At 49.9% G+C, this 25,634-nt stretch overlaps 1 protein-coding gene across 1 annotated transcript in view; it reads right to left on the bottom strand.

The window, feature by feature from the left end:
• The window catches only part of LOC140427437 (hepatitis A virus cellular receptor 1 homolog), a 66,959-nt gene extending 41,559 nt beyond the window's left edge, over positions 1 to 25,400 (bottom strand). Inside the window, exons 1-3 of the mRNA XM_072512963.1 lie at positions 25,112 to 25,400; positions 23,436 to 23,783; positions 4,914 to 4,990 (exon numbers count right to left, since the gene is read on the bottom strand). Of these exons, the coding sequence (XP_072369064.1) occupies positions 4,914 to 4,990; positions 23,436 to 23,783; positions 25,112 to 25,163 (477 nt within the window). The 5' untranslated portion in view covers positions 25,164 to 25,400. The remainder of the gene's footprint in view (positions 1 to 4,913; positions 4,991 to 23,435; positions 23,784 to 25,111) is intronic.
• Positions 25,401 to 25,634: the final 234 nt, after the last annotated feature.

The raw sequence follows: 25,634 nt of genomic DNA, 5'->3' as shown, positions 1-25,634 counted from the left end.
TTGGAGGCATTACCTGGCCGGCAGGAGATTCACTCTCCTCACTGACCAACGATCGGTTGCTTTCATGTTTGATAATGCACAGCGGGGCAAGGTAAAAAACAAGATCTTGCGGTGGAGGATCGAATTCTCCACCTACAACTACAAGATCTTGTATCATCCCGGGAAGCTAAACGAGCCACCTGACGCCCTGTCCCGCGGCACATGTGCCACCGCACAAGTGGACCGCCTCCGAGCCCTCCACAAGGACCTTCTCAACCCAGGGGTCACTCGCTTTTTCCATTTTGTCAAGACCCGCAACCTCCATCGAGGACCTCCATCGAGGAGGTCAGGACAGCCACTAGGGACTGCCAAATCTGCGCGGAGTGCAAACCGCACTTCTACCGACCAGAGAATGCGCACCTGAGAAAGGCTTCCCAACCCTTTGAACGCCTCAGCATGGACTTCAAAGGCCCCCTCCCCACCACCGACTGCAACACGTACTTCCTGAACGTGGTTGACGAGTACTCCCGGTTCCCATTCGCCATCCCCTGCCCTGACATGACCGCAACCACCGTCATCAAGGCCCTCCATAGCATCTTTGCACTGTTCGGGTTCCCCGCTTACATACACAGTGATAGGGGGTCCTCCTTTATGAGCGACGAACTGCGTCAATTCCTGCTCAGCAAGGGCATCGCCTTGAGCAGGACGGCCAGTTACAGCCCCCGGGGTAACGAACAGGTACAGAGGGAGAACGGAACGGTCTGGAAGACCGTCCTACTGGCCCTACGGTCCAGGAACCTCCCCGTCTCCCGCTGGCAAGAAGTCCTCCCGGATGCCCTCCACTCCATCCGGTCACTGCATTGTACGACCACCAATCAGACACCTCACGAACGTCTCCTTGTCTTCCCCAGGAAGTCCTCCTCTGGGGACCTTGCTCCCGACCTGGCTGGCAGCACCCGGACCCATCCTGCTCCGAAAACACGTGCGGGTGCATAAGTCGGACCCGTTGGTCGAGAGGGTCCACCTGCTCCATGCTAACCCCCAACACGCCTACGTGGCGTACCCCGACAGCCGACAAGATACTGTCTCTCTACGGGACCTGGCGCACGCCGGAACCACACGCACATTCCAGCCGCCAGTCCCACCTTCCCCTCCACCGCAGCACCTTATAGGAGGATCGGTCCTTCCGCCGGCCCCGTCTAGGCACCCCCCCCCCCCCCCGACGCCCCCCGCAGGCGCTCCCGTCCCAGGTCAACCGTTTTCCCCACCAGCGCCGTCGAGGGGTGCCGAAGCTGCCATGGTGATCGAAGCCACGCTCCCGGAGTCACAGACGCCCGAGCCTCCACCGGAGTCACCACCGAAGCTCCGACAATCGCAGAGGACGACCAGGGCCCCCGATCGACTGATTGCTTCATTTTAATTGTAATCTGTAAATTAAACCATCAAATGCACATAGCTATCAGAATTGTAAATAGTTACTAAACACTGTACGGAGGTATTACGGTACCTCCATAACTAATTATACCATGTTGCCATGTTTTGTAGTTTCAGGCCACCACCCCCACCGGACTCTTTTTTTAACGGGGGGTGAATGTGGTATCATAGATATTACGCTACCTGACAGGCTAAAGCACCATTGGTGGAAACTGTATGCTTTCTATTGGTAGAAAGTATGATAGCTCCGCCCTGATAAACGATGGTATAAGAACCCGTGCAGCCCCAGCAGCCTTCATTCTGTACCTGAGCTGCTGGGGGAAACATCTAGCTTATTAAAGCCTTCAGTTGGACTACAACCTCGCTTTAGTGGTCATTGATCGTGCATCAGTCTGGTCCTCGGTGACTCCGGGAGCGTGCCAAAATCCTCTTCATCCTCAGGCGTGGGCAGGGGGAAGACGGATGGTCCTGGGGGGGTTGCTGCTGGGTGCGCCGGGGGAGGGGGCTGGAGTCAGGCTGGAGGGGTGTGTGTGTGTGTGTGTGTGTGTGTGGAACCTGCTGGTGCCAGGTCCCTGAGGGAGACAGTATCCTGGCGGCCGTCAGGGTACGCTACGTAGGCATACTGGGGGTTAGCGTGGAGTAACTGCACCCTTTCAACCAACGGGTCCGCCTTGTGGAGTCGGACGTGCCTATGGAGGAGCACGGCTCCTGGAGCTGAGAGCCAGGTCGGGAGTGACACCCCGGATGTGGACTTCCTGGGGAAGGCGAAGAGACGTTCATGGGGTGTGTCATTAGTCGCAGTGCATAGTAGCGACCGAATGGAGTGCAGTGCATCGCGGAGGACCTCCTGCCAGTGGGAGGCCGGGAGATTTCTGGACCGTAGGGCCAGTTGGACGGCCCTCCAGACCGTCCCGTTCTCCCTCTCCACCTGCCCGTTTCCCCGGGGGTTATAGCTGGTCGTCCTGCTGGAGGCGATACCCCTGCTGAGCAGGAACCGTCGCAGCGCATCACTCATGAATGAGGATCCCCTGTCACTGTGGATGTAGGCGGGGAAGCCGAAGAGAGCGATCATTGTGTTGAGGGCTTTGATGACGGTGGCAGACGTCATGGCGGGGCATGGGATGGCGAAGGGGAATCTGGAGTATTCATCGACCACACTGATGAAATACGTGTTACGGTCGGTGGAGGGAAGGGGCCCTTTGAAATCCACACTGAGGCGTTCAAAGGGGCGGGGGGCCTTCACCAGACACGCGCGGTCCGGCTGGTAGAAGTGCGGTTTGCACTCCGCACAGACCTGGCAGTCCCTGGTGATTGCCCGGACTTCCTCGACGGAGTAGGGCAGATTGCGGGCCTTTATGAAATGGTACAACCGTGTGACTCCCGGGTGACAAAGATTGTCGTGCAGGGTCTGGAGTCGGTCTACTTGTGCGCTGGCACATGTACCTCAGGATAGGGCATCTGGGGGCTCGTTGAGCTTGCCAGGGCGATACAAAATCTCGTAGTTGTAGGTGGAAAGCTCGATCCTCCATCTCAAGATTTTATCATTTTGATCTTACCCCGCTGTGTGTTATTGAACATGAAGGCTACCGACCGTTGGTCAGTGAAGAGAGTGAATCTCCTGCCGGCCAGGTAATGCCTCCAATGCTGCACAGCTTCAACAATGGCTTGGGCCTCTTTTTCGATGGATGAGTGCCGAATTTCGGAGGCATGAAGGGTTCGTGAAATGAATGCCACGGGCCTGCCTGCCTGATTGAGGGTGGCGGCTAGGGCGACGTCTGATGAGTCGCTCTCCACTTGAAAGGGCAGCGTCTCACGTACTGCGGCATCACGGCCTTGCCGATATCAGCTCTAATACGGTTGAAGGCATGTTGAGCCTCGGCCGTCAGGGTGCAAAGGGTGGACTGGATGAGTGGGAGGGCCTTGTCCTCATAGTTTGGGACCCACTGGGCGTAGTATGAAAAGAACCCCAGGCAGTGTTTGAGGGCCTTGGGGCAGTGGGGAAGGGGGAGCTCCATGAGGGGGTGCATGCCGTCGGGATCGGGCCCCAGACTCCGTTCTGGACCACATAGCCGAGGATGGCTAAGCGGTTCGTGCTGAATACGCACTTCTCCTATTATAGTTGAGGTTTAGGAGAGTGGCTGTGTGGAGAAATTTGGCAAGGTTGGCATCGTGGTCCTGCTGATCATAGCCGCAGATGATGACATTGTCTAGGTACGGGAAGGTGGCCCGCAACCCGTACCGGTCGACCATTCGGTCCATCTCCCTTTGGAAGACCGAGACCCCGTTGGTGACGCCGAAGGGAACCCTGAGAAAATGGTAGAGGCGGCCAGCTGCCTCGAAGGCAGTGTATGGGCGGTCCGCCTTACGGATTGGGAGCTGGCGGTAGGCGGATTCGAGGTCTACAGTTGAGAAGACCCGGTACTGTGCAATCTGATTGACCATATCCGATATGCGTGGGAGGGAGTTCACGTCGAGCTGCGTGTACCAATTGATGGTCTGGCTGTAGTCCACGACCATTCTGTGATTCTCCCCAGTTTTCACCACTACCACTTGGTCTCTCCAGGGGCTGTTGCTGGCCTCGATGATGTCTTCCCGAAGCAGCCGCTGGACCTCGGACCTGATGAAAGTCCTGTCCCGAGTGCTGTACCGTCTGCTCCTGGTGGCAACGAGTTTGCAATCCGGGGTTAGGTTTGCGAATAGGGAAGGTCGGTCGACCTTTAGGGTCGCGAGGCCGCACACAGTAAGGGGTGGTAGGTGCCCGCCGAATTTCAAGGTTAGTCTCTGGAGGTTACACTGGAAGTCCAGGCCGAGTAGCAAGGCAGCGCAGAGGTTGGGGAGGATGTAGAGGCGGAAGCCGCTTAATTCTACACCCTGGACCGTGAGTGTGACTATACAGTTTTTTGGGTAATTTCTAAAGTGGTGCACGTGAAACTGGACCCGTGCCCCCGGGAGGCCATATTCGGGGTGTCGGACCAGCCAGGGTTGGAAACGGGTGCGGAGGCAGATGTTGCAGATCCGCTCGAAGGCGGATCCTGATGGGTTGGAGAGCAACCTCTCCACCCTGTGCCCTGGCGTGGCGGGGGGACCTGTTGGAATTCTTGACTCTTTAGAAGGTTAAGTTTGAACTGAGGGGAAGGATGGAGTGGTTCTACAATTCATGGGCATCATTCATTATGCACTTTCAAGAATTGGATAACATCGAACATTAGTTGGGGCGTGTGGGTGGGAGGGTTGGGGGGGAGGGGGGCTGTGTGTGTTAATGGCGACTATGGGTGATCCCTAATTCCTTTTTGTTATTTGTTTGTGTGACATGCAGGCCAATGTTTGGGGTTTGGTGGGAGGATGGGATCGTTGTTGTTGATATGGGGATTGACATATTTGTTCCTGATTATTGTTTATTGTTGGTGGGTGTAAATTTGGGAGAAAATGTGAAAAAGGAGAATAAAAATATTTTTTCAATAACTAAAGCATAAGTATATTGAGAAAAGGGAATTACTCACAGGTGAATTGAGTTGAGTTGAAATTCGCTTATTCGGTGAGATGGATGGTAAGGTCTCGCGAGTCGAAATCTTGTGACCTGAAAGAAAAAGCAAAATATGTTTAGGTTTAAAGCAGAGGGACCAATGATCCAGAGATTTAGTTCAGTTGCCATCTCCCCATTGATAAAGCAGAATTGTTACAGCACAGGTGGAGGCCATTCAATCCATCACATCTGAACCAAATGAGCTTGCAGAACAGGCAATTATCCTAGTGCCAGTCCCCTGCCTTCTGCCCGTAATCCTGCGCATTCTTCCTTCTCAGATAAGTCTAATTTCCTTTTGAAGGCCTCAGTTGAACCTTCAGCACACTCCAAACCTTAACCATTCACTGCATGTAAAAGATTCTCCTCACGTTTGACACTGCATCTTTGGCCAATTACTTCAAACCTATGCCCTCTCATTCTCGATTCTTTCACAAGCGGGAACATTTTCCCCCTGTCTACCCTGCCCAGACCCCTCATGATTTTGAATGCCTCCATCAAATTTCTCCTCAATCTTCTTCACTTCTCCAAGCAGAACAATTCCAGCATGTCTAATCTATCCTGATAACAGAAGTTCCTCATCCCTGGAACCATTCCTGTGAACCTTTCCTGCACTCTCTCCAATGTCCTCACATCTTTCCTAGACTACGGTGCCCCAAACTGGATGCAATACTCCACATGAGGCTGAACTAATGTTTTACACAAGTTGATTATAATCTCTTTGCTCTCGTCCGTGATGCTAAACATACAAAAATGCGAACATGCAGAACGGAGTCTGGGGCCCGATCCCGACGGCATGCACCCCCTCATGGAGCTCCCCCTTCCCCACTGCCCCAAGGCCCTCAAACACTGCCTGGGGTTCTTTTCATACTACGCCCAGTGGGTCCCAAACTATGAGGACAAGGCCCTCCCACTCATCCAGTCCACCCTTTGCACCCTGACGGCCGAGGCTCAACATGCCTTCAACCGTATTAGAACAGGGGTAGGTCATTTGACCCCTCGAGCCTGCTCCACCATTCAATGAGATCACGGCTGATCTGATTATGTCCTCAATCACACAGTCCGCTTACCTGTGGTAACCTATGACTCTCTTGTTAATCAAGAATCTAGCTACTTCTGCCTTAAAAATATTCATTAACCCTGCCACTGCTGCTCTGTGCCGAAGAGAATTCCAAAGATTCACAGCCCTCCGAAAGGAAAAGTTTCTTCTCATTTTCATTTTTAAAGGAAAGCCCCTTCTTTTCAAACTGTGTCTCCTAATCCTAGTCTCTTCCACATAGGGAAACGAACATTCAATATCCGCCCGGCCAAGATCCCTCAGGACCTTGGCTGTTTCAATAAGATCATCCCTCGATCTTCTAAACTCCAATGGATACATGCCCAACCTTACCTGGTGAGGTAACCCCTCACAGGTGTCAGTCAAGTGCAACCTCTCTGAACAGCTTCCATCACATATATATCTCTCGCTTAAATAAAGAGGCCAAAACTGTGCACAGTACTCTAGATATGGATTCATCAATTCCTTCCAACAGAGGGCAATAGAGCAGAGCCGCTGATCGGCTGTTGCGGGGGAAATTTGCATAAGTCCGTTGTGCTCACCCTAACTTGATGGTGTACCTGAGCAAGAGACCCTAGCTGTTCAAGTGAAGACAAGCATCCAGCAGAGGGCAGTAGGGCGGAGCTACTGATTGGCTGTTGCGGGGGAAAATTTACATACGTCTGTTGTGCTCGCCCTAACTTGAAGGTGTACCCGAGCAAGTGACCCTAGCTGTTCAAGTGAAGACAAGCATCCAGCAGAGGGCAGTAGAGCGGAGCTGCTGATTGGCTGTTGCGGGGGAAATTTGCATACATCCGTTGTGCTCACCCTAACTTGAAGATGTACCTGAGCAAGAGACCCTAGCTGTTCAAGTGAAGACACGCATCCAGCAGAGGGCAGTAGAGCGGAGCTGCTGATTGGCTGTTGCAGGGGAAATTTGCATACATCCGTTGTGCTCACCCTAACTTGATGGTGTACCTGAGCAAGAGACCCTAGCTGTTCAAGTGAAGACAAGCATCCAGCAGAGGGCAGTAGGGCGGAGCTACTGATTGGCTGTTGCGGGGGAAAATTTACATACGTCTGTTGTGCTCGCCCTAACTTGAAGGTGTACCCGAGCAAGTGACCCTAGCTGTTCAAGTGAAGACAAGCATCCAGCAGAGGGCAGTAGAGCGGAGCTGCTGATTGGCTGTTGCGGGGGAAATTTGCATACATCCGTTGTGCTCACCCTAACTTGAAGATGTACCTGAGCAAGAGACCCTAGCTGTTCAAGTGAAGACACGCATCCAGCAGAGGGCAGTAGAGCGGAGCTGCTGATTGGCTGTTACAGGGGAAATTTGCATACATCCGTTGTGCTCACCCTAACTTGAAGATGTACCTGAGCAAGAGACCCTACCTGTTCAAGTGAAGACACGCATCCAGCAGAGGGCAGTAGAGCGGAGCTGCTGATTGGCTGTTGCGGTGGAAATTTGCATATATCCGTTGTGCTCACCCTAACTTGAAGGTGGTTTGTGGAGGGGCTGTTGTCAAGTGACACTTGACAAGAGGAAGGCTCGAGGGCAGGTAGAAGTAGAAAGAAGTTTAACCGTGACGTCACAGCCTGCAGGTAAGGGATTGGCTGGTGACTGGAAAGTAGTTTTTCTTTTATTTTCCCTCAGGTTTTATCGTGCGGGGCGCAGAGGTTGCTGAGTGAGTGCTTGCTGAGAAGGGGAGTGAATAACAGGTAAGCCCTTTCTTTCTTTTTCTTTTTTTATCTAGAGGGGATGGCAGGGAAGGTAGTGCAATGTTCCTCCTGCAGAATGCTTGAGGTGAGGGACGCCGTCAGTGTCCCTGCTGATTTCATCTGTGGGAAGTGCACCCATCTCCAGCTCCTCAGAAACCATGTTAGGGAACTGGAGCTGGAGCAACTTTGGATCATTCGGGAGGCAGAGGTGGTCATAGATAGAAGCTTCAGGGATGTAGTTACTCCGAAGAACAAAGATAGATCGGTGACGGTGAGAGGGGCTGGGAGGAAGCAGTCAGTACAGCGATCCCCTGTGGTCGTTCCCCTTAGTAACAAGTATACCGCTTTGGATACTGTTGGGGGGGGGGGACTTACCAGGGGTAAGCCATGGGGTACAGGTCTCTGGCACAGAGTCTGTCCCTGTTGCTCAGAAGGGAAGGGGGGAGAGGAGCAGAGCATTAGTCATTGGAGACTCCACAGTTAGGGGGATAGATAGGAGATTCTGTGGGAATGAGAGACTCGCGGTTGGTGTGTTGCCTCCCAGGTGCCAGGGTGCGTGATGTCTCGGATCGTGTTTTCGGGATCCTTAAGGGGGAGGGGGAGCAGCCCCAAGTCATGGTCCACATAGGTACCAACGACATAGGTAGGAAAAGGGATAGGGATGTAAGGCAGGAAGTCAGGGAGATAGGGTGGAAACTTAGATCTAGGACAAACAGAGCTATTATCTCTGGGTTGTTACCCGTGCCACGTAATAGCGAGACGAGGAATAGGGAGAGAGAGGAGTTGAACACGTGGCTACAGGGATGGTGCAGGAGGGAGGGTTTCAGATTTCTGGATAATTGGGGCTCATTCTGGGGTCGGTGAGACCTCTACAAACGGGATGGTCTACACCTGGACCAGAGGGGTGCCAATATCCTGGGGGGGAAATTTGCTAACACTCTTCGGGAGGGTTTAAACTAGTTCAGCAGGGGCTTGGGAACCTGAATTGTAGCTCCAGTATTCAGGAGGTTGAGAGTAGTGAGGTCATGAGTAAGGTTTCAAAGTTGCAGGAGTGTACTGGCAGGCAGGAAGGTGGTTTAAAGTGTGTCTTCTTCAATGCCAGGAGCATCCGGAATAAGGTGGGTGAACTTGCGGCATGGGTTGGTACCTGGGACTTCGATGTTGTGGCCATTTCGGAGACATGGATAGAGCAGGGACAGGAATGGTTGTTGCAGGTGCTGGGGTTTAGATATTTCAGTAAGCTCAGGGAAGGTGGTAAAAGAGGGGGAGGGGTGGCATTCTTAGTCAAGGACAGTATTATGGTGGCAGACAGGAAGTTTAATGAGGACTCGTCTACTGAGGTAGTCTGGGCTGAGGTTAGAAACAGGAAAGGAGAGGTCACCCTGTTAGGGGTTTTCTATAGGCCTCCGAAAAGTTCCAGAGATGTAGAGGAAAGGGTTTGCAAAGATGATTCTGGATAGGAGCGAAAGCAACAGGGTAGTTGTTATGGGGGACTTTAACTTTCCAAATATTGACTGGAAACGCTATAGTTCGAGTACGTTAGATGGGTCCGTTTTTGTCCAATGTGTGCAGGAGGGTTTCCTGACACAGTATGTAGATAGGCCAACGAGAGGCGAGGCCGTATTGGATTTGGTACTGGGTAATGAACCAGGACAGGTGTTAGATTTGGAGGTAGCGACCACAATTCGATTACGTTCACTTTAGTGATGGAAAGGGATAGGTATATACCGCAGGGCAAGAGTTATATCTGGGGGAAGGGCAATTATGATGCGATGAGGCAACACTTAGGATGCATCAGATGGAGAGGAAAACTGCAGGGGATGGGCACAATGGAAATGTGGAGCTTGTTCAAGGAACAGCTACTGCGTGTCCTTGATAAGTATGTACCTGTCAGGCAGGGAGGAAGTGGTCGAGCAAGGGAACCGTGGTTTACTAAAGCAGTCGAAACACTTGTCAAGAGGAAGAAGGAGCCTTATGTAAAGATGAGACATGAAGGTTCAGTTAGGGCGCTCAAGAGTTACAAGTTAGCTAGGAAGGACCTAAAGAGAGAGCTGAGAAGAGCCAGGAGGGGACATGAGAAGTCTTTGGCAGGTAGGATCAAGGATAACCCTAAAGCTTTCTATAGATATGTCAGGAATAAACAAATGACTCGGGTGAGAGTAGGGCCAGTCAAGGACAGTAGTGGAAAGTTGTGCTTGGAGTCCGAGGAGATAGGAGAGGTGCTAAATGAATATTTTTCATCAGTATTCACACAGGAAAAAGACAATGTTGTCGAGGAGAATACTGAGATTCAGGCTACTAGACGAGAAGGGCTTAAGTTTATAAGGAGGAGATGTTAGCAATTCTGGAAAGTGTGAAAATAAATAAGTCCCCTGGGCCGGATGGGATTTATCCTAGGATTCTCTGGGAAGCTAGGGAGGAGATTGCTGAGCCTTTGGCTTTGATCTTTAAGTCATCTTTGTTTACAGGAATAGTGCCAGAAGACTGGAGGATAGCAAATGTTGTCCCCTTGTTCAAGAAGGGGAGTAGAGATAACCCAGGTAACTATAGACCAGTGAGCCTTACTTCTGTTGTGGGCAAAATCTTGGAAAGGTTTATAAGAGACAGGATGTATAATCATCTGGAAAGGAATAATTTGCTTAGAGATAGTCAACAAGGTTTTGTGAAGGGTGTCTCACAAACCTTATTGAGTTCTTTGAGAAGGTGACCAAACAGGTGGATGAGGGTAAAGCAGTTGATGTGGTGTATATGGATTTCAGTAAAGCGTTTGATAAGGTTCCCCATGGTAGGCTACTGCAGAAAATACGGAGGTATAGGATTCAGGGTGATTTAGCAGTTTGGATCAGAAATTGGCTAGCTGGAAGAAGCCAAAGGGTGGTGGTTGATGGGAAACGTTCAGACTGGAGTCCAGTTACTAGTGGTGTACCACAAGGATCTGTTTTGGGGCCACTGCTGTTTGTAATTTTAATAAATGACCTGGAGGAGGGCGTAGAAGGATGGGTGAGTAAATTTGCAGATGACACAAAAGTCAGTGGAGTTGTGGACAGTGCGGAAGGATGTTACAAGTTACAGAGGGACATAGATAAGCTACAGTGCTGGGCTGAGAGGTGGCAAATGGAGTTGAATGCAGAAAAGTGTGAGGTGATTCATTTTGGAAGGAATAACAGGAAGACAGAGTACTGGGCTAATGGTAAGATTCTTGGCAGTGTGCATGAGCAGAGAGATCTCGGTGTCCATGTCCATAGATCCCTGAAAGTTGCCATCCAGGTTGAGAGGGTTGTTAAGAAGGCAAACGGTGTGTTAGCTTTTATTGGTAGAGGGATTGAGTTTCGGAGCCATGAGGTCATGTTGCAGCTGTACAAATCTCTGGTGCGGCCGCATTTGGAGTATTGCGTGCAATTCTGGTCGCCGCATTATAGGAAGGATGTGGAAGCATTGGAAAGGGTACAGAGGAGATTTACCAGAATGTTGCCTGGTGTGGAGGGAAGATCTTATGAGGAAAGGCTGAGGGACTTGAGGCTGTCTTCGTTAGAGGGAAGAAGGTTAAGAGGTGACTTAATTGAGGCATACAAGATGATCAGAGGATTGGATAGGGTGGACAGTGAGAGCCTTTTTCCTCGGATGGTGATGTCTAGCACAAGGGGACACAGCTTGTTCAAAGTTCTATGTTCTACAACAATCCGCAACCATCCCTCCACCGCGGCCCCTTGTCCCCGACCCTTAATCAGAGTCATTTTTCGGCCTGAACAAAGGCCCACGCCTCTTCCGGGGACTCTAAATAATTGTGTCGGTCCTTATAAGTGACCCACAGAGGCGCTGGCTGCAACATACCGAACTTCACCCCCTTCCTGTGCAGCACTGCCTTCCACCCACTTCCTGTGCCGCACTGCCTTCGCCCGGTTGTAACCGGCCCTCTTCTTCGCCACCTCCGCGCTCTAATCCTGGTAGATCCGGACTTCCGCATTCTCCCACCTGCTGCTCCGCTCCTTCTTGGCCCACCTTAACACACACTCTCGATCAGCAAACCGGTGGTACCGCACCAGCAACGCCCGCAGCGGCTCACTGGGCTTGGGCCTCCTCGCCAGCACACGGTGGGCCCCCTCCAGCTCCAAAGGCCCCTGAAAGGCCCCTGCTCCCATCAGCGAATTCAGCATAGTGACCACATAGGCCCCCACGTCCGATTCCTCCAGCCCCTCAGGGAGACCCAGGATCCGCAGGTTCTTCCGCCTCGACCGGTTCTCCATCTCCTCGAACCTCGCTTGCCATTTCTTGTGGAGCCCCTCGTGCGCCTCCACCTTCACCGCCAGGCCCAGGATCTCGTCCTCGTTCTCCGAGACCTTCTGCCGGACCTCCCGGATCACCGCCCCCTTGGGCCGTCTGGGTCTCCAGCAGCGTATCAATTGAAGCCTTCATAGGCTCCAGCAGCTCTGCTTTCAGTTCCTTAAAACAGCGCTGGAGAAGCTCCCGCTGCTCTTGCGCCCACTGCCTCCACGCTGCCTGGTCTCCGCCCGCTGCCATCTTGGTCCTCCTCCCTCGCACCTTTCTTTGCTTCAGCGCCACTTTTTTAAAATCGCCCCGCTCCTGGTCCAATCCATACACTATCGAGGGAATGTTGCTGTCCCCTTCCCACACCGGGAAACGTCGAACAAGCATGGCCCTAAAAAGAACCCAAAAGTCCATTTTTAGCGGGAGCTGCCGAACGTGCGACTTAGCTCTGCATAGCCACAACCGGAAGTCCGTTTCGTTAGATAATTGAGCAGCCATGTATTCAATCCCTTCACCCAAGTAATTGACACAAGTTGTAAATAGATGAGGCCCCATTACTGCGGCATTCCACTCTCAACGCCTTGCCAACCTGAAAAAGACACATTTATCCTGACGCTCTGCTCCCTCTCAACAAAACCAATTCTGAATCCATGCTAACATTGTACCCCTAATGCCCCTCTTAAGAAGTCCTATTACCAGAAGACCCGGGAATCCAGGAGAAGAAAGAGGCAGAAGTCCTGGCCTTTGCTTCCCTGGTAGCCCAGAGACGGATACTATTAGCATGGAGGGACTCAAAGCCCCCGAAGTCGGAGACCTGGCTATCGGACATGGCTAGCTTTCTCTGTTTGGAGAAAATTAAGTTCGCCTTGAGAGGGTCACTGTTAGGGTTCACCCGGAGGTGGCAACCGTTTGTCAACTTCTTTGCGTGAAATTAACCCATCAGCGGGGGGTGGGGGGTTGGGGGGGTAGTTTAGATTCGAGTAGAGGGTCAATAAGGGTGGGAACTGTACGAGAGGTAAATGGCTTTTGCACTATGTTTATAGTTTCATGTATATTGTTTATTTTGTTGTTGTTACTATACCAAAAATACCTCAAAATAATATTTTTTTTAAATGAAGGCCTGTTACACTGTATGCTTTATTAACCTCACTCTCAACCTCTCCTGCCACCTTCGGTGATTTCTGCCTAAAGACACCCAGGTCATTCTGCTCCTGCCTTCTTTTAGAATTGTATCATTGATTTCATAGTCTCCCCATGTTCTTTTGCCAAAATCAATCACTTCCAATTTCTCTGCATTGAACTTCACCTGCAACCTGTCCACCCAGTCCACCAACTTGTCCATCTCCTTTTGAAGTTTTATACTCTCCTCCTGACAGTTCATAATGCTACCAAGTTTTATTATCTACAAATCCTGAAATTGTGCCTGCACACCAAGGTTCAGGTCGTCAAGAAGTATCAGGAGTACATGTCCCAAGACTGACATTTCGAGAACTGCACTAGAAACCTTTCTCCAGCACTTATAACATCCATTAACTCTCTGCTTGCTCTCACTCAGCCAATTCCGTATCCATGGTGCTACTGCCCCTTTTTATTTCATGAGCTATAACTCTTGTTACAACACCCCAGGCTAGTGCGCGGTCAATTCCAGTCCTGCTTGACTTGGAATCGCAACACAATTTTTGTGTCTGTCTTACCAAAGACTTCCAGGACAGAGTCCTGTTCTTGGTTAGATGGTGATGGTCACTTTAACTCCCTTTAGCTGTGAGCAGCCACCAGCTGCACAACTGAAGGCTATTGCTAATAACGAATTGACATTGTTATTTGTGAGAGCACTTCACAGCTGCGGGTTGTGTTTGCTGCTTGTTCCTACTGGTGCAGCTGATGCCTGGAGGCTGCTGTTGCTGTTTCTTTTCTCTTTTGTAGCCAGAATGAAGGATAATGATTTCTAAGATACCTGGGTCCTGGAACACGGGGCTCAGGGGAGCGTATGAGTCCAGAAGGCAATCTGGTTTGAAGGAAGAAGACGCTGCGGGACCTGGTGCATGACATTGATTCAAATAGGCCACCCGCTAACGTCGTTGAAAAAATGCTCTCGCAGAATGCTGATGCTGTCGTGGTGAGTACTACATGTAACCGGCACATCACCAGGGGTACAACACGCTGGATTTCAAGGATGTTCAACTGTACCTTAATGGAATATGTGGATGCCAGGATTTGGTTCCGGTGAGATTGGGCCGTGTTGGCCAGCCTGCACAGCTGCGGCTCCTGGACGGAGAATGGCACCGACACATGGAACAAGTAACACATTGAAGGACAGATTATTGCTACGGCAAAGTTCTGGACATGATAATACATTCTCAGACTTATCCTCTGTGGTGAACCACTGTCATAAGAGATGTAAGGTAGGACCTGCACTACAGGTTCGCCGGTTGCTCCTGCCGGCTGGCTTCACCCACGGAGAATTGTATAAATATGCATGACCTCCAGTGCCCTGCTATTTCGCCAGCTGCAGCAGGAGGCCACACATCTGACTGTAATAAAGCCACAGTTGTACCCAACTTTAGTCTTTGTGCAATTGGTCGTGCATCATCCTCCGTTTCTGTTGTGGAACCTGCGAGGGGTGATAGTAATCTGCTATGTGATACCCTGTCGAAAGCCTTCTGAAAGCCTAAATAATCCACTGGTTCTGCCTGGTTAACTCTACCAGTTACATCTTCAAATAATTCTAGTAGATTTGTCAAGCATGATTTTCCTTTTGAAAATCCATGCTGACTTTGTCTGATTACACCACTGCTTTCCAAATGCTGAGCTATGAAATCCTTGATAATGAACTCTAACAATTTCCCTACTACCGGCGTTAGGCTCACTGGTATATAGTTCCCTGTTTTCTCTCTAGCTCCCTTTTTGAGTGTCAGAGTTATTTTAGCTACCCTCCAATCTTTAGGAACCATTCCAGAGTACAAAGAATTATGAAAAATGATCACCAATAGATCTACTATTTCTAGGGCCACTTCCTGATGTACTCTGGGATGAAGATTACCAGGCCCTGGAGATTTATCCGCCTTCAATCCCATTAATTTCTCCAAAAACCATTTCTTTACTAATACTAATTTCTTTCAGATCCTCACAAAAACTTGTGTTTCTCAGAACTACCAGTACATTATTCATGTCTTCCTTTGTGATTTCCCCAACAGATCCAGAATTTCCCACAGGCTCCATTGGATTGGCGACATACAGCAGTAAATCATTGGTATACAGTGACACCCTATGTTCTCTACCCGCCTTCATAATCCTCTGCCAGTCATTCGAGTCACGGAATACAATCGGCAAAGGCTCAATGGGGGCAGAAATCCCCGGTGAGGATCGTGACGTGGAATGTGCGAGGGTTAAATGGTCCCATTAAGCAGTTTGGGCACCTAAAGAGTTTGAGGGTAGATGTGGTTTTCCTGAAAGAAACACATTTATGAGTGAAGGATCTGATGTGGTTAAGCAAGGGATAGGTGGGGCAAACGTTTCACTCTGGATTCGATTCTAAAGTCGAGGGGGGGGTTGCGATCCTGTTTAGTAAAAAGGTGTTATTTGTGGTGACCAGGGAGGTGCGGGACCCGGGGGTTGAGGTTTGTGATGGTGGGTGGTGTCCGATACCGTCTGTTCCACCTCTTGGATCTTCACCCCTTTCGACCTCAGGTGCTTCTCCACACGATCCAAGGTCCTGCAAAGAAGGGCTACCGCTCCCTCAATCGCACTGAACCAGTCTCCCTGCATCTCCTTTCATTGTTCCTGAAATACTCCCTTTATGGAGTCCATCAACTGCTCCACAGGCCGTGTGGCAGACGACAACCCATCCCCTCCATCATTTTTTCCAATAGTGCTGTGCCATGAGCGTCCTCCAACTCCTGAGCTAGGGATTTAATCGACTTTTGTTGTGTCTGATAACCCGACGACATTCCACTCTTGTGGAGAAACCACCAACTTCCTCTCAGTTCACTCTTTATTTCAAAAAAACACCCATTAACTGGGCAGAAAGGAGGACAGCCGGTGGCGCAGATGTGTTGAGAAGTCACACATCAGGTGGCTCTCCTCCCAAGAACCTGGAAAGTAGGCTCTATTTGCCTGAAAAACACCCACTACACCACTACCAACTACACGGCGGAGAGAGAAAAATTCCAAACAGCAGCCACTCCAGAGGACAGGTGAAAACCAGGAGCGGAAAAAACCTGGACAAGCAGACGACCGAGCCAGCCAACACACGAGGTGGCAACACCCGGGCCTCGCCAGAGCGAGAGGGACCAGCCCGCTGTACAAGACGCCCCCGCCTCCCCTCCACCCCCCTCCCCAACACCAGGGGATGGGTGGAGGGTGGTTCTCTCAAGAGAATTGAGAGCACATCGGGAAGAGACAAAGTCGTACATTTAAGCTGCGGAGAAGGGTGCGATTGCCGAAGCTCTGGTGACCATGCAGGTGGCTCTGAATAAGGCGAAAAGGCGATTGAAAGCCCAGGAGGAAACAATCGAACAGCGGAAATAAGGGGACAACTAGGGGAACAAACAGGAGGAAAGGAGAAGGGGGCAGCTATAGGGAAGGGAGGAGAGAGAGCAGAGGGGGGAGGAACTGATGTGTTTGGTGCTCTGGATCCGTGGAACACACACAGGCCACTAACACTTAAAATAGTACAACACTATTTTATTAAGTCAGAAACTGTTGAACATACTTTCACTGTGGGTTAACACGATGTTAGATTAAACTGAAGACCTATGCCTGTCCTAACAAGTCTATGCACTCAGCACATGGTGAAGATCTGTGCTGTACGCTGTAAGCTCTGTCCTTCTGAGAAACTGCATCCCGAATGAGCGGGAACTCTGATGCCCTCTGTCTATATAGTGAGTGTGCTCTAACTGGCTGCGGTGTTGTGTGTGTTGATTGGTCTTGCTGGGTGTGCATCAGTGTGTGTGTCTGCACCATGATATACTGGTGTATATTATGACAGGAACCACACGGGACAGATAGGTAAAGAAAGACTGAGGGCATTAGGGTGGCTACAACAGGCCACACGTGGCGACTTGGAACCAACAGGCACTGCAAGCAACCACTTTGGAGGGTCCCTGAACAAAGGGAAACCCTGGAGTGCAGGGTATCACCCACAAACTCACAGTTGTCGGCCATGTTGGGTGCCCCCGGGCAACCTTGGAAACCCTGGAGCGGAGTGGCCTTTCCTTATGGGGAGAACAGTGCCTGCAGCCACCTTGGATGTCCCCCTAACAAAGGGAGACCCTGGAGTGCAGGGGCGTATCCACCAGGTAAGTATGGTTTATCCCGCATTACTGGGGGATGAAAAACTCCCATCAGGATGGTCACCTGGAACGTCAGGGGACTTAACGGCCCAATGTAAAGATCCAGAGTCTTCGCCCACCGGAAAAGTATGAAAGCTGATCTAGTCTTCCTCCAAGAGACGCACCTGAGAGAGAAGGACCGAATGCAGTTAAGGAAGGGCTGCATGGGACAGACCTACCATTCTTGCTATGGGACGAGGACCAGGGGGACATCCATACTGCTAAATAAGAGGATGATGTTTACTGCATCAAGGACGGTTACAGACCCAGGGGGACGGTACGTCATGGTCAGCGGGTGTCCTGGATGGGGCACCGGTAGTCCTGGTGAACATGTACACTCCCAACTGGGATGACACGGAGATTGTAAAGATGACCATAGGGGAAATCCCCAATGGCAACATACACCGACTGATCATGGGGAATACTTTAACTGTGTGGAGTTTGCACTTTCTCCTCGTGTCTGCGTGGGTTTCCTCCGGGTGCTCCGGTTTCCTCCCACAGTCCAAAGATGTGCAGGTTCGGTGAATTGGCCATGATAAATTGTCCCTTAATGTCCAAAAGGTTAGGTCGCGTTACTTGTTTATGGGGATAGGGTGGAGGCGTGGGCTTATGTAGGGTGCTCTTTCGAAGGGTTGGTGCATCCTCAATCTCCGAATGGCCTCCTGCTCTTTAATTCTATGATTCTATGATCCCTCTTCTCCTAAGTACACAATGTATATTCACTGATCGACTTCTTTGTAGTGGGAAAATCAGTGCTTTCAGGGCTGGTAAGGGCGGAATACTCCGCGATCGTAATCTCCGACCATGCTCCACACTACATGGACGTGAGGTTGGAGGTGGGCTGTGCCCAACACCCCTCATGGAGGTTGAACACGGCCCTCCTGGCCGACAAGGCCTTCTGCGAAAAAATATCACAGGCCATAGACGAGTACATTACTAATAACCAGAATGGGGAGGTCTCACCCTCCACGTTTTGGCAGGCGCTGAGTGTGATCAGGGTGAAATTATTGCCTACAAAGCACAATGAGACAGGGAAGAGAGGGCGGCTAGGCGACAGCTAGTCGATTCCATACTGGAGGTAGATCGGCAATACTCTGATGACCCGATCATAGAACTCCTGGCTAGAGGAAAAAGCTACAGATGGACTTTGGCCTGCTCTCCACGTTTAAAGCAGTGCACCAATCCTCCCAACAAGTGGGAACCTGTACGAACACGGAGACATAGCCAGCCGAGAAAGCAGGCAGCCAAAATGGAAATAGCCCAGATTAAGGACAGCAAAGGCATCTATGTAGAAGGCATCTATGTAGCGGAGCCGGATAATGTCAGCAAGGCATTCGGGACCTTCCACCGGGGGCTGTACACCTTGGAGACCCCAGCAGGGGACTCGGGGATGAAGTAGTTCCTCGATGGGCTGGACATGCCGGTTGTGGGGGAGGATAGGAGACTGGGCCTGGAAGCACCACTAGAACTGGGAGAGGTCAGGGAGAGTATTAGCTCCATGCAGGAGGGCAAGGTGCAGGGAACAGACGGTTTCCCAGCGGACATCTACAAAAGATTCGCGACAGCTCTGGCCACGCACCTGCGAGAAATGTTCACAGACTCACTGTCGAGGGACCATGCCGCCTACGCTATCACAAGCCTCAATCTCACTGATACCTAAGAAAGACAAAGACCCAACAGAATGCGTGTCCTACAGACCCATCTCACTGCTAAACGCAGACATGAAAATACTGGCCAAAATCCAAGCCAAAAGATGATAGACCAGAGGTGATAGCAGAAGACAGTTAATAATGAGCATCAGACGCCTGCTAAACGTGATCATGGCCCCATCAGAGGAGAGAACACCTGAGGTGATCATCTCACTGGATGCAGAAAAGGCCTTCGACAGAGTCGAGTGGAAGTACCTCATAGAGGTACTGGATCGGTTCGGGCTTGGAACTGGGTTCACCACCTGTGTGAAACCCCTGGACAACGCTCCCATGGCGAGCATACGGACAAACAACACCAGCTCCCAGTACTTCCAGCTGCACAGAAGCACAAGGCAGGGATGCCCGTTATCTTCGCTGCTGTGCGTCCTGGCGATCGAACCACTAGCGATCGCGTTTAGGGCGGCAAAGAATTGGAAAGGGATCCGGAGAGGAGACAGAAGGCACAGAGATTCACTCTATGCAGATGACCTTCTCCTCTGCATCTTGGACCTGCAAAGCAGAATGGAAGGAGTCACGGCGCTCTTGAAAGAGTTTGGAGCCTTCTCGGGCTACAAACGTAACCTGTGCAAAAGCGAGATCTTCCCGGTGAACCGCCAAGGGGGAGTGGCAGAGCTGGAGAGATTGCCTTTTAAACAGGCCCAACACCAAGTTCCGCTACTTGGGGATCCAAATCGTTCATGACCGGACAGGGATCAACAAGTGGAACCTGACCAGCCTGACGGTGGAAGTAAAAAAGGACCTGCAGAGATGGAACACACTCCCACTCTGCTTGGTGGGGAGGGTGCAAAGGATCAAAATAAGTGTACTGCCCAGGTTTCCCTTCCTGTTTAGATCCATCCTGATCTACATCCCCAAGGCCTTTTTCAAATCACTAAACAATCTGATTATGCCGTTTGTATGAGGGAAGGGGTGGGGGGAGAGAGAATGTAAGGATCCCAAAGAGAGTACTGCAGAGAACGAGATCCATGGGGGCCTCGTCCCCCCAAACTGCAATATTATCACTGGGCAGCAACCACAGAGAGGGTAAAGGGGTGGATAAAGGAGCCAGAAGCTGAGTGGGTGCTTCTGGAGGAGGGCTCCTGCAGAAGGACCTCTCTCCGGGTTCTAGCCACAGCGGCACTCCCATCCCCACCTAATAAATATTTAATGATCCCAGTGGTGGTAGCAACACTCTGGTCGTGGAGCAAACTACGAGAGCATTTTGGGCTAACCGAAATGTCCGACCAGGACCCCATCTGCAACAACCACAGGTTCATGCCGGCGACCATTGACGTCTACTTCAAAAGGTGGAGACAGGACGGGGGGACACTAACAGTTAGGGACTTTTACACTAACAACAGGCTGACAAGGAACTGACAGAAAGGTTCCAGCTGAGGGGAGGGGGGGGGGATGAACTAAGGTACCTACAGATCAAAAACTTCCTACGAAGGGAAGGAGGACGTATCCACGACCACCATGACAATCACTGTTGGACGCGGACATCCTAGGGAAAGGGATTTCTGGTGGCATGAATGGGCGACTGCAGAGGTGGGCCAACACACAACTGGATGAGACAAGGGAGAGGGGGGAGAGAACTTGTGGTTTGAAATAGGGTGGGACTCTGGAGCGAAGCACTGCACAGAGTCAACTCCACCTCCACATGCGCAAGGCTAAGCCTAATGCAGCTAAAAGTGGTACACAGAGCCCACTTAACCAGGACCCGAATGAACAGGTTCTTCCGGAGGTGGAGGACAGATGGAAAAGGTACCAAGGAAGCCCGGCCAACCATGCCTACATGTTCTGGTCTTGCCCCAGATTTGTTGGGTACTAGACAGCCTTCTTCGAGGCAATGTCCAAGGTGGTAGGGATGAAGATGGTGCCTTACCCAAGAGTGGTAATCTTTGGGGTATCAGAAGAGCCAAATCTGTTCATGGGGAAGAGGGCCGACACCCTTGCCTTTCCTCCCTAATCGTCCGCTGGAGAATCCTGCTCGGCTAGCGGTCAGCAGTACCACCCAAAGCTGCAGACCGGCTGTCCGACCTGCCGGAAATTCTCCAAAATGGAGAAAATTAAATTCGCCACCTGAGGGTCGGAGGAGGACTTCCACAAAACGTGGGAGCCATTCACCTGTGTTGCCAATTTAATGGAATACTATAATAATGTTGCTCTTTAGAGTCGCCAATATGATACTGAGGCTCGTTTTAAGATATGATGTTATGTCCCAACAGCGTCACCAATACTGTGGGTGTTTCTATTTCTCTTACTGAACTACAAGGCTTTCCCGTATATCGGTCAAATGACCACACAATCAGTGAGTCAGTTCAAGTTCAAAGATGGTTTATTTACACACAAGGGTTACTTCGACATGCAAGCACAATATACTACAAGTTAAACTACACCTATCAACTACAATAACCTATACTTAACTTCAGGCAACCAGCACTGTGCAAGTGGATAAGGCCTTTATCTTGATCACGTGGCTGGTTTGAAGAAGTGGCTCTGTCTCTGCTGGGCTCATCCGTCAGGTAGCGATCGTTGGTCTTGAACATGGCTGTCTGGTCGTTCTTCTGCAGTTGGGCTGGCACAGGCCGGATTCAAAGGAGGCTGGCACAGGCCGGGCCCAAAAGAGGCTGAACACATGGCTGTGTCCCCTTTTAAAACCTCTGGGATTTCGCGCTCTTTGGGGCGGTCCATAATCTTGGACCCAATAATTCGACAGGCTTCGATCACTGCCTTTGATTTTAGCTAATAAAGGGCCGGGTCCCTTGGTGGCTGGGCGGGTCCTTAGCGGTCATTGATCTTGGCGGTTGGGCTCTCTAAGTAAAGGGAGTGGCGCCGATCAGTCTGTGGCTGTATCGGTTTCTTGAGTGCAGTCCTATTGTTCTGGGGAAATGGGCTATTAGAATGCAAACGAGCGGGGGTTTCGATCAGGTCTGCAAATACACACAAGCTCTGTATCTGTCTGAGTCCTGGGTTGGCCATAATTCCCATGGTCCTTTGCAGATGGCCATCTCAGATGGCCACACCTGGTTGTCCAAGATCTGTTTGTAACCAACAACTAAGAAGTCAAAGAACAGGAGAGGGTAGCCACGACACAGCAAGGAAGGCAGGGGGGGAAGGGAGTGGGAGGGGGTATAGGGAGACATGGAATGCAACCATGCCCAACAAAAGAAACATGAGAAGCAGTGCCGCACCAATATAACAGGAGCAAGACACATGCACAGATGAGGGAAGACGGCAAGACAAAAGGGGGGGGATGGGGAGTGGGGAGGAGGAAAGGAGAAGAGGGAAGGGGGCAGGGGCACAGCCAGAACCAAATAAAACCAATGGGGAATGTAAAACAGGAAATCACAACTACCACTGTAAATAATACAAGAGAAAGAACAACGATGTATGTATGTAAATAATTGAAACCGACCAGTGTGTAAATATTTTTCGTTATCCTCTACTTCCTACTGTTTCTCCACACTTATCTTTGTTTTTTATACCACAAAAAAATCAATAAAAACATTTTTTTTAAACTGGGCAGAAAGGACCAAAGCTAACACCTCCAAGCAGGAGCCACCTGTGTGCGACCGATCAAACCATAGCCACCAGCGGAAGCTACAATGTTAATCCCTTAACATTAGTTAATTCCCTAACTTAACATAATAACCCTTAACTGCAACCTTTATTTCCACTCAAACAACAAAACCATCTCAGGTTTCAATCTACTTTTAAATCCAGTTGGCAGACTTGGGAATACTTGCAGTAAAGAGATGTCTTGAATACTCCACTTTGAGAAAGAATTTTTTTTTAAAAACTGCTTGAAAGAATATCCTGTCAGAATAATGCAGAATCTCTGGTTGTATTCTTAAGAAGCCTTCTCAGCTCCCCTTACAGCCAAAAACTAACACTGAAAACCTCAACACCTGACTGCGTCAGCCCCAGACTCCTCCCATTAATTATCTATTCTCCAAGGAACCTTCTTAATAGAAATATAAATAAAAGTCCGTTCACCCAAACGTTTACGATGCTTTAATTGCACCTGTCTTCAAACCAGGATTTTTTAAAACATGACTTCAGCAGTCACACACTACCCCAGGCTTTAACCCTTACTGCACCAAATACATAAAATACAAAATATCTGAAATTCCCACATTTATCACACTTCTTACAAAGAAAACAGTGTGGCTGGCAGTTATTACAGAACTTACAAATATGGAACTGAGGCCTTACATTATATTAAATGCAAGTCATCAGTTAGAGTGGTACCGCTGCCAGTCACCGGGGTCAGCAATGCTTTGGGAATAACATGCTTCAGGAGGCAGGCCAAATTTTTGGTTTTCTCTGTTTGTACTGCACCACGGCGTTTGTACATTTAGCAGAGGCCTTAATATTCAACAGAGATATCAACAATAAATCTAGATTAACTGTTTAGGTGTCAGAAATACAATTGATAGATAATATTGAGCTGACTTACCCTCCAATACCAGAAGATTGAACTGCATTTTCTGATCATTAAAAATGCCGGGAATCTCTACACGGCAGCAATACCAGCCATTGTCTTCTTCACCTAGATCGGCCACGGTGAGCGATACATTCCCTTCCTCTAATTTCCCATCAAGGTGGTATTTTGGGGAGATTGTCAAAGTTACACTTCTTCCATTTGTTCTAATCAGAGTATGTGAACAGCTGAATGCAGGGCACCAACCCCTGCCCCAGCACATTCCAGTTTCACCATTCTCTCTGACAGAGTAGCTGCACGGCAGTGTGACCGACTGTCCCAGGAATCCTCGCACTTCAGATCCTCTTACAAACGTGACTGGACCTGAAACAGTCGAGGAAAACATTAGCATTCATTACAGTGAGAGAAAGTGCATGGGGCATGATCAGACGGGCGCAGGAAATTGCGAATACCACCCCATGTGCATCGCAGGAGCAAGAGTAGGACATGTAATAATGGAGCCTGTTCCAGCAATCGCTTAGATCAAGGCTGATCTATTCTAGCATTCCATTTGCCCACCTTAGCTCCACATCTTTTGATATCCTTGCCTAAGAAAATCTGTTCATCTTAATTCTGAAAACACCCAGGATCCAGGATCCAAACGTTTTTGGGAGAAACTTTCAAATTTTTGTTGCCCTTTGTGTGGGCAGGATGGTGGAGGTAAGACCATGATGGGGTCTGCCATCATCGTATTGAACGGTGGAGCAGGCTCGAGAGGTTAGTTCAGATGCTCCTAGTTCATATGTTCTAAGAAAGAACTATTCTACCTAATTCCACCTTCCAGGTTCTTGGTCTCTAGCCCTGTAGGTAACAGCACCTCAAGCACAAATCTGATGTTCTTAATTAAAAGGGGATTTCTTGATTAATAAGGGGATCAGGGGTTATGGGGAAAAAGCAGGAGAATGAGGATAAGGAACATATCAGCCATGGTTCAATGGCGGAGCAGACTTGATGGGCCGAATGGCCTAGTTCTGCTCCTATTTCTTATGGTCTTATAACATTCCTCCTCAGTTCACTCTTAAATGTAAGATTGTGCGTCCCCTTCAATTCATCTGCCTGAGAAAATAGTTTCTTGTATTTACCCTACTGAATTCCGTACAAATTTGAAAAACCTTGATTAGATCACACCTCAACATTCTAAATGCAAAGGAACACAAACATGGCTTACTTAACCAACCTTCTATATTCAGCTATCCTTATTCCGTAGGTTATTGCTGCATCCTTTTATCATAAATCATAGAATTTACAGTGCAGACGGAGGTCATTCGGCCCATCGAGTCTGCACCGGCCCTTGGAAAGAGCACCCTACTCAAACCCACACATCCACCCTATCCCCGTAATCCAGTAACCTCACCTAATCTTTTTGGACACTAAGGGCAATTTAGCGAGGCCAATCCACCCAACCTGCACATCTTTGGACTGTGGGAGGAAACTTCGGAGCACCCGGAGGAAACCCACACAGACCCTGGGGAAAAGTGCAAACTCCACACAGCCTGTCACCCTAGGCCGGAATTGAACCGGAGTCCCTGGAGCTGAGGCAGCAGTGCTAACCACTGTGGCTTTGTTAAAGCCAGAATGTATTTTTAAATAACGTATATTTTGTTGACATGATGCAATGCAGTAAAATTCACTTTTTAAATTCTGAAACTTACCCAAAATAAGAATTAATACAGTCAAATGGGACACGACCTCAGTAACGGGCATCCTGCTGAATATTGCAGCCTGAATGGTTTGAGCGAATGATATAAATCGTCCGGCTGGAGTTGAACTTGTGATTCTAATATTAGTTGTGTACTGACGTAAGAATTTACCTCCAGTGCCCGGACTCGGGCTGTGCTTCTCGCCGAGTGCAGGACATAGGACACTCCCCCCTGCCCCAGCACTGCAGTGTGACCGAAGGTCCCAGGAACCCTCACAATTCCTATCCTCTTACAACGGTGGCGGGACCCGAAACATTCCAGGTAAAGATAGTAAAATGTCCGTGTTCATTGCAGTGAGAGGAAAAATGTACAGACTATGGACGGGCACAGGATGCAATTCATCAGCAGGTCTGTATCAGTCACTCGCAAACACACCACATTAGTTGTGTTCAATGAGGTTATGTCAGTGTGATACAATACAAGAATATTTTTTTTAAGCCCAGAAACTTCCGGAAAAAGAACAATTTGTGCAGTC

The sequence above is a fragment of the Scyliorhinus torazame genome, chromosome 7, assembly GCF_047496885.1.
Source record: "Scyliorhinus torazame isolate Kashiwa2021f chromosome 7, sScyTor2.1, whole genome shotgun sequence".
Classification (NCBI taxonomy): Eukaryota; Metazoa; Chordata; class Chondrichthyes; order Carcharhiniformes; family Scyliorhinidae; genus Scyliorhinus; species Scyliorhinus torazame.
Note: the sequence above shows the minus strand (reverse complement) of the source record. Positions and strands in the feature narration are given on the sequence as shown.